At 39.9% G+C, this 9,540-nt stretch overlaps 1 protein-coding gene across 6 annotated transcripts; it reads right to left on the bottom strand.

Annotated features, from left to right (window-relative positions):
* Positions 1-2,945: 2,945 nt before the first annotated feature.
* Positions 2,946-6,353, bottom strand: GIMAP2 (GTPase, IMAP family member 2). Of its 6 annotated transcripts, none has more exons than XM_081244059.1 (4): positions 6,139-6,166; positions 5,795-5,859; positions 5,245-5,280; positions 2,946-4,222 (listed from the first exon to the last, which is right to left on the bottom strand). In XM_081244059.1, the coding sequence occupies exons 2-4, from the start codon at positions 5,811-5,813 to the stop codon at positions 3,249-3,251; spliced, it is 1,029 nt and encodes a 342-aa protein (XP_081100185.1). In that variant the 5' UTR covers positions 5,814-5,859; positions 6,139-6,166; the 3' UTR covers positions 2,946-3,248. The 6 variants fall into 6 exon arrangements, with proteins under 6 accessions (XP_081100185.1, XP_081100182.1, XP_081100184.1 ...); XM_081244056.1 differs by having other exon boundaries at positions 2,946-4,240; positions 6,139-6,162; XM_081244058.1 differs by having other exon boundaries at positions 2,946-4,225; positions 6,139-6,162.
* Between the last annotated feature and the right edge of the window lie 3,187 nt (positions 6,354-9,540).

Below are 9,540 nucleotides of genomic sequence, written 5' to 3'. Positions count from 1 at the left end.
GAAGCTGCTGTATAGCTCAGCGCTCTGTGCTGACCTAGAGGGGTGGGATGGGGGATGCATGGGAGGGAGGCTCTAGAGGGAGGGCATATATGTATACATGTAGCTGATTCACTTTGTTCTACAGCAGAAATTAACACAGCATTGTAAAGCAATTATACTCCAATAAAAAAAAATCCTACTGTGTGGCTGAGAAGACAAATAGATGGGCATGTGGAGGGGAGGGGACTCAGATAATGCACAGCCTCTAGGGGCTCAGGAGCAGTACTTCATCAGCAACCCAAGCCCTGCAGAAGGCCAGTCTAGTTACACAGGATAATAATAACTGGTCCCTAGGGCTTGCCCCGTGGGATGAATGAGAAAGCATATTTAAAGTGCCTATCGGTGTCTGGCACACTGTCACAATCAATAAACAAGTGATACAGGAATGAGGAATGACAGTCCAGCCTGGTGCCTGAGTCACAGCCGCCATTCAACAAAGGCAGCTCTTAGGGGAGGGAGAGACAGAAGACCCAGGTTTGAAGGAGGAGTAGCCACAGCAAGGAGCTCCTGAGGGTTCTCTACAACAGCCACGAAAATAAACTTGTTAAAAGAAAGAAATTATGGGGCAAATAAAAAGCAGGAGCAAGATGGTAAAGGTAGTTGTAAATCCAACCAGAGCTATAGCTATTTTAAACGTAACTGATCTTTGACAAAGAAGCAAAGATAATTTAATGGAGGAAGCATAGTCTTTTTAAAATTTTTATTTATTTTTACTTTTTAAATTGAAGTACAGCTGATTTACAATATTATATTAGTTTCAGGTGTACAGCATAGTGATTCAGTATTTTTATAGATTATAGTCCACTTAAGGTTGTCACAAAATAATGGCTATAATTCCCGTTGCTGTACAATATACCTTTGTTGCTTATCTATTTGCTTCATAATAATTTGTATCTCTTAATCCCATACCCCTATTTTGCACCCCCCTTCCCTCTCCCCACTGTATCCAGTAGTTTATTTTCTTTAACTGTGAGTCTGTCTAAAAGCATAGACTTTTTTTTAAACATCTTTATTGGAGTATAATTGCTTTACAGTGGTGTGTTAGTTTCTGCTTTATAACAAAGTGAATCAGTTATACATATACGTATATCCCTATATCTCTTCCCTCTTGCGTCTCCCTCCCTCCCACCCTCCCTATCCCACCCATTTAGGTGGTCACAAAGCACCAAGCTGATCTCCCTGTGCTATGTGGCTGCTTCCCACTAGCTATCTATTTTACATTTGGTAGTGTATATATGTCCATGCCACTCTCTCGCTTTGTCCCAGCTTACCCTTCCCCTTCCCCATATCCTCAAGTCCATTCTCTAGTAGGTCTGTGTCTTTATTCCCATCTTGCCCCTAGGTTCTTCATGACCTTTTTTTTTTTTTTTTAGATTCCATGTATATGTGTTAGCATACGGTATTTGTGTTTCTCTTTCTGACTTACTTCACTCTGTATGACAGACTCTAGGTCCATCCACCTCACTACAAATAACTCAATTTCGTTTCCTTTTATGGCTGAGTAATATTCCATTGTATATATGTGCCACATCTTCTTTATCCATTCATCTGTTGATGGACACAGGTTGTAAAAGCATAGACTTTTCAATAAATGATGCTGGACATCCACATGCAAAAAAAAAAAAGAATCTAGTCACAGACCTTATACCTTTCACAAGAATCAATTCAAAAGAGATCATGGATATAAAGTAAAATGTAAAACTATAAAATTCCTAGAAGATAACACTGGAGAAAATCTAGGAGATCTTGGGTTTGGTGATGACTTTTTAGATAAAACACTAAAAGCATGATTTATGAAAGAAAAAATTGATGAGTTGAACTTTGAAATTAAAAAATTCTGGGCAAAAGACATTTTTAAAAGCATGCAATGAAATGGAACAGAGAAAATACAAAGGAAAAATCAAAGTTAGATTTTTGTAAAACTTATAAAATTAAACTTCTAGCCAGGCTGTTCAAACAAAAAGAAATAATCATAAATTGCCAATATCAGAATTCGAAGAGGAACAAGTATTGGGTTGGCCAAAAAGTTCGTTTGGGTTCCCAAACGAACTTTTTGGCCAACCCAATAATTTAGTTCTTGTACATATTAAAGGGATGATAAAATATTTTACGTTTCTGCAAACAAATTCAACTAGTTAAGTATAATGGAAAAATCCCTTGAAAAGCACAGCATACAAAAATGAGCATAAGAAGAAATAAAAAAAATAGGACATTTTACATTTGGCTAAAAAAGACTTTGAATATTAATTTATAATATTAGAATTTATAATATTAGGGAAGGTTTAATATAGGTTTGGTTCTGGGGATCGGAGACCTCAGAATCAGCTCTCTAACTTTACCAAGAACCCAAGGCTGAGTTTCTTTATCTTGGGATCGATGTAGGCGTTTGTCTGTAGGTAAACCCTGCCTTCTGGGTTTGCCTGTCCTCATGGCTCTCAACTCCCCTTTTAGCTCCACATCCTTTTTATGTGTATTGTCTGCTTCATTCTTAGAGTTTTCCTAATTTCCTAGTGAGCTCATCAGTCATAAAGATTGTGTTTATTTAAAAAAATTCTAGTTGCATTTAACAGGATGATGCTCCAAAATATTCAGTCCACCATCTTGTCTGTAGCGTAAGCCTCTATGTGTGTTTCAATGCTCACTGGGAATGGGCACCAGGGATAAAATCTGGCTGAGCCTCTTTCAATGTTAAGCAAATTTGATGCACATAAAACAGACTATTGATGTGTGAGTGTGTCCGCGTGTGATTGTTGAGCATGAATTGGTTGTGTTACAGAAATGAGCCATGTGTTCACTTACTATCTTCTGAGGATAAAACCGTAGCACAGAATTAAAGACATGTGATCTCAGGAATTTTACAGCTTACTTGTTATTTTACTGTACCCAGTAGAAATTTTATTGTTATGTTTGTTATATTCCATAGAAATAGTAATAGTATAAAGAAGAAAAGGAGTTTTTAGGAACATAAGACTGACTTTAGAGTTTGCAAATGAGAGGAATTTTATGTTTACAACTTTCAAAAGATATATTTCAAAACAAACAATAACTTTTAAAATCATTTGGTTTACTAACAAATAGAACGATGTTAAGATCTAAGCACTTCCCAGAATTACAAACGTTTAGTGCCGTCAGGCACTGTATTTTACAGGGGAGGTACAGTGTGTGATTCACCCACTAAATGACAGCAGATAAAGAACCACTGATTGTAACTATAATGTAGGAGTCTTGCATTCCAGTCTAATGGTCTTTCTAAAAATTATCATTAATTTTCGGGGTATAATTAACAGTAAGCTACAGAATAAATTGCACATGCTAAACAGTAAGCAGTAAAAGAATTTGCACATTCCATGCAATACACAAAATAACAGAATTTGCAATCTGACAAACACCTGAATACAGAATAAAATACACATCACTATTAGGATTAGGGGTTTGATCATGGTTGAACGTCTCTGAATTTTCATGTACTTTACAAAGTCCTCTTTGAAATCCTGTGAGCTTTCCTCTGACTGCACAGTTCCACATTCTGACCCCGTTACTTGGCTGTACAGCCTGTTGCTGTAGTGGCCACCCCTTTTTGCCATCACTAGGCTCTCAGTCAAGTCCATTAGCTCCTTCACTTGGTCATCCCGATTGCTCCCTTTAGCACGGTTATTAAAGGCACACACTCGCCCCCCACATGCAGCCACCAGCTCGCTTAGGGTTTTGTTATGTGAGCCATGGATGTAATCCATCAGGGAGCCTCCCTTGAGGTCTTCCTTGCGGGTGAAGAGGACAATTGTGTGTCTCATGGCATCCTCTCCAAAGATCTCCTTCACCCTCTGCACAGCCTGCTGGTCCTCCGTGGTGAATCGGCCCAGCTGTGTCACCAGGAGCAGCACGTGGGGTCCTGGTGCGGAGAGTAAGTAACACCTCTGTACCTCTCTGTACAGGGAATCAGAGGGGTCCTTCCCAGAAAACATGTCTGGTGTGTCAATAACAACCATCTCTCTGTCTCCCCAGCTTCCCCGACTTTTACTGCAAGTCTTCGTCAGGGACTGGGCACTCAGCCTGGACTCAAATGCTTGCTTCCCGAGGATGCTGTTCCCTGTAGCACTTTTGCCGGTTCCTGTTTTGCCCACCAGAATGACTCTCAGCTCTGACCCTCTGGCAGGTTGAGCTTGTTGACTCTTTGTATATGGTCCTGCTAAGAGCAAGTTTACTTAGAAGAGAAAGACAAATACCATATGATATCGCTTATATGTGGAATCTAAAAAAAATGATACAAATGAACTCATTTACAAAACAGGTATAGACTCACAGACATAGAAAACAAACTTACAGTTACCCAAAAGGGAAACGGGCAGGGGAGTGATAAATTAGGAGTTTGGGATTAAAATATACACACTACTATATATAAGATAGATAACTGACAAGGACCTACTGTATAGCACAGGGAACTATACTCAATATCTTGTAATAACCTACAATGGAAAAGAATCTAAAAATCTATTCATATGTATGTGTGTGTGTGTGTGTGTGTGTGTATAACTGAATCATTTTGTTGTAAAACTGAAAGTAACACAGCACTGTAAATCAACTATATTTCAATGAAAAAAAACAAAGGTGAAAAAAAAAGAGCAAGCTTGCTTTGTTATTACCACACTGATCATGCCAATGGAATATTTTTAATGATAAGGAAAAGTCTGGGAGAAGATACTCTCACAATGTATGGTATTTATGAAATAGAAGCTAACTCATCAAATAAAATAATGATTTTTAAAACTCTAGATTTCTCTAGGTCTGCAGGGCATTGCCATGTTGGCTCCTAGAAAAACATATTTGGAGGATGAGTTAGAAGTAAAAACACACCTTGTCATTCAAAATTTGCCTATATCATCCAGTTCTGGCCCTGTAAAAGGCAAATTTTCTGGAGATGAGAGACATGTAGCCAAGACAGTGGGTTCCGTCTTCAGGTGGGGAAAGTAACCTGACTGTTCCAGGACCAGAGACGGCTCCTCTGACCGTGGCTGGGCAGAGGTGTGGTCCCGACCACCAGCGAAATGGTTAGACCAGGAAAATACTGAAATGAGCATTGTGAAATGATTCTCTCTAGTGAAGAAACTGCTGCTCGCTTATACTTTGCTTCAAGAGGATAGCATGATTTTTATACAAAATAAGCACAGAATGGGTAAAACAGGCACACACAGGAAGTCACTTTCTTACCAGAGTGACTGCATTCCTTTTGGCCCATGGCAGCTCCTGAGGGACAGAGAGACCAGAGACCAATGAAAAAACTATCATTTTTGAGTTATGACTCATGAGAGAACCTTATATTTCTAGAGCACGTTCACATCCATGCCTCATTTGTCTACACAAAGCTGAGGAGGTGGGTGGGAAGAAGTACTATCTCTGTTTTACAGAGAAGTTTAGTCACTTGCTCAGAGTCGACCCAGTGAGTCAGAAAACGGGTTTCGCTTGTCGCCCCGCTTCTCCTCCACTTTCCCTCCTCCCTGCAGGACCTCCCTGCCCACTCTTGCTTTCCGTGGCCACACACCTTCCCTCCCCTCTGCGTCCTTTCTAGGTCTGCCTTGGGTCCCAGGTTCAGACTGCTCTTTGCTTCTCTCCTTCCCCACCCCACCCAACCCCTCCCTCCACGCTGAGTCCTTGCTGAGAGGCTCAGTGAATTAAGAACACGACTCCAGAAAAGTACACTGTCTTTTAAACCAGAAATACACTTCATTTGATCCGTTAATTACTTGAATTTTCCTCTTACCATGTAGAAGCCTTGCCATTTAGTTCCTTTTCCTACGCAGAGAAAAGTATCTTAAAACTGGCAGCCTGTACCAAGCGACAAGGCAGAGACAATGCATGAGTTAATGATCAAATTCTTCCCGGTTAGCACTTTTTATTGGCTCTATGCAAAGGAAGCTCTCTTTGCCAGTAATGGGTAATCTAAAGTCCACGAAGTTTACAGGTCCTGTAAACTGGCTTCACTTAAGCCAAGTGCCATCACTCTGAATTGTTTCCCCGAAAATAGGGCAAATTTGTTTAAAAATTGTTTCTTTAGCCTGGGAACTAGAAGTCAACACTGCAGAACTTTCTTGAGTGTGGGCTTACCTGAGTTATTGTTGAAAGAAACAGAAGCCTCCCCAGTGAAATCTGTGACTTGCCCGTTCAGCTTGAAGAGAAAAACAAACCAGAAAACCGGAAACCTAGTCTGCTTCTTCCTCTCTTGAATCTCCACTGAGTTTCCCCACTGCAAGTGAGCCCCGGCACATGCCTGTGTCTGATTTTCTTTTAAAAAATAGTTAAAATGGCAAAATTTAATGAATAATTTGTTGTTGCGTGGACTGTCTTTTCTCAATAGTGAAAAACCCAATGTTTGAATCAATTAAACTGGACAGGAAAAAAAGGGGGCGCCAGGGATGCTGGTAGATTTGTTTCCTTCCCACCCGGGCTGTGTCCCCGCAGTTACAGGTTTGCCTGAATGGACACCCCTCAACTCCTCCCAGGAGGAATGACACCTCATCCACACCGTAGCAGTGACTGTCCTAAAGGCAAGTGCCACTGGGCTGGGGGGCAGAAAGAGCGTGGGTGTGAGGGGCACAGGACAGGGCACTGTGCAGAGCGGGGAGAGTACAGAAAGGGGAACCCGGGAGAAGCCCATGTCTGTCTGACTGTAACAGTCACGTCCATCAGCGCATTTGGAAATAACTCACTCATGGTTTCCCTGCGTTTCCTTCCTGTCCAGCTCTGCAATGTCAGCGAGGCACCTCTGGGAAGCAACGATCTAGACAGTGTCTACAATAATAATCTGAGTGTCTACATTCAGGCAGAATGACCAAGGGTTTAAAGCTGAAATCACTCAAATGCTTTTTTCCCCTTATTTATATGATGTTCACCACAGTAGAGGCAGAGAAAATGTGGGACTTAGATAGCCTTTAACTGCCCCAGATTAGTAGTGATGCACTTTGCTTTCTCTCCCAACCCCTGATGAGAAACAATCACAGGACCCGACCTCATTATAAGAGAGGTTTGGACACGCAGTGGAGTCCCGGGACACGGGTGGACACCACTGCTTTGTCACACACTAACTATTATCACTGTTTTGCATTCTTCCACATCCTTTACTCTACAGTCTTCTACTTAATATCAGTAATCTCTTCCTAAAAACAAACCATTCTGTGTCAAAATACTAACAGGGACCTATTATTGTTTTTTATGCAAACACATATAATTCAATATCAAATTCAAAGCCCATCAATTTTCTAAATCACATGTAAAAGTCACTGAAGTACCTATATAAAAACATTTTTTCGGAACAAAAGCTTAAAATATTGCTCTTTTGAATACCCAAAATATTTTTGGTTTATAAAAGAAGGTTATTGGATAAGTATCCTGACAAATAACTCAATTAAAAAATGGGCAAAGGACCTGAATAGATATTGTTTCTGAGAAGACATACAAATAGCCAACAGGTACATGAAAAGGTGCTCAACAGCACTAATTATCAGGGGAATGCAGATCAAAACCAGATGAGATATCACCTCACGCCTGTTAGGATGGCTATCATCACAAAGACAGGAGAGACGCGTTTGTGAGGATGTGGAGAATTCACACGGTGGTGGGAACGTAAATCGGTATAGCTACTATGGAGAACAGTATGGAGGTTCCTAAAAAAATTAAAAATAGGGCTGCCCTGGTGACACAGTGGTTGAGAGTCCGTCTGCTGATGCAGGGGACACGGGTTCGTGCCCCAGTCCGGGAAGATCCCACATGCCGCAGAGCGGCTAAGCCCGTGAGCCATGGCCGCTGAGCCTTGCCCATCCGGAGCCTGTGCTCCGCAACGGGAGAGGCCACAACAGTGAGAGGCCCGCGTAGTGCAAAAAAAAAAAAAAAAAAAAAAAAAGTTAAAAATAGAACTACTGCATGATCCAGCAATCCGTCTTCTGGATATACAAGCAAAGGAAACAAAATCAGAATCTTGAGGTGATACCTGCACTCCCATGTTCATTGCACCATTATTCACTAGTCAAGATATGGAAAAAAAATCTGTGTCCATCAATGGATGAATGGATAAATATGTCTAAACTGTATGTAATGGGATATTATTCAGCCGTGAGAAAGAAGGAAATCCTGTTATTTGCAAAGACATGGATGAAACTTAGGGCATATGCTAAGTGAATTAACTGAGAGAAAGACAAATGCTGTATAAACTCACTTATAAGTGGAATCTAAAAAAAAAAAAAAGTGGAACTCATGGAAACAGAGAGTATAATGGTGTTGATTACCAGGAGTTGGAGGTTTGGGGAGATGCTGGTCAAAGGGTAAAAGCCTTCAGTTATGAGATAAATAAGTTGTGGGGATTTAATGTACAGCCTGGTGACTATAATGCTGCCATGTATATTTGAAATTTTTTAAGACAACAGATCTTAATCATTCTCACCCCATACACAAATAAGGTAACTATTGGAGGTGATAGATGTGGTAATTAACCCGATTGTGATCATCATTTCACAAAATGTACCTACATCAAATCATCAAGTTGTACACTTTAAATATCTGCAGTTTTATTGTCAACTGTATCTCAATAAAGCTGGAGGAAAAAAAATAAACATTTTAAAAATAAAAAATAAAGATAGACAGCAGGGGAGGATGTGGAACAATCAGAAATCTGCAATGTTGGTGAGAGTGTAAAGTGTTACAACATTGTGGGAAAATGTCTGGCAGTTTCTATGTCTTTCACTAGAATATTATGTCTCTCTTTATGTAGAGCACACATATTTCTTACCAAGTTTATTCCTTAGAACTTAAGTTTTTCTGTTGCTATTCTAAGTCATAATTTCCCCTTTCACCCTGTTTTCTAAAGGGCTTCTATTTTGTAGGAGGAATAAAATAAATGAAAAAAAATTCATTTTATAGCCAGACAATTTACTTTTTTCAGTATTTCTAAAAATAGTTTTTCATTTCCCTCTGATTACCGTGGGTGTTTAGGTTTGTCCTAGACTCAGTTGCAGGTAGTGATAGGTGTCCCTCACCGTCCAAACTCCCACAATTTGAACATTTGCTATAAACAGCTTTACCCCAAATTCATTATCTGAATTGAAAATCCATTACAGCAAATCTGACTGTGCATACTAGTAAAAATGATCACATCGCATGTGAGGCTGGGAAAGAGGATGTGGAGTGAACTGCGGTTATATCTCAGCTGCTTCCTGACTGGATCCTGTCTCCTTCCCATGTTGCTTAGCTATGTTTTTAATTGTTGGAATCATCTTCTCTGCATCATTCCATGAAAGGTTAAATATACATTATGAATTCAAGTTACACTCACAAATTAAAAGAAGACAAATACGTAATTTAAAACATGTTTTTGTACTGATTAGAGTTTCTTAGAAGAGGTTTGATGCTTGAAGAGATACATGCATCTCAATGTTCCTAGCAGCATTATTTACAATACTGAAGGTATGGAAGCAACCTAAGTGTCCATCCACAGATGATGGATAAAGAAGATGTTGT

Source organism: Mesoplodon bidens (assembly GCF_964165515.1).
Source record: "Mesoplodon bidens genome assembly, chromosome: 9".
Taxonomy (NCBI): domain Eukaryota; kingdom Metazoa; phylum Chordata; class Mammalia; order Artiodactyla; family Ziphiidae; genus Mesoplodon; species Mesoplodon bidens.
The sequence above is the reverse complement of the archived record's forward strand: the minus strand, read 5'-3'. Positions and strand labels throughout refer to the sequence as shown.

Coding starts and splice junctions, on each gene's coding strand:
- GIMAP2 (XM_081244056.1), bottom strand. Junction 4,241..5,244: donor AAAGGAATGCAGTCACTCTG/GTAAGAAAGTGA, acceptor TTCTCTTCTAAG/TAAACTTGCTCTTAGCAGGA.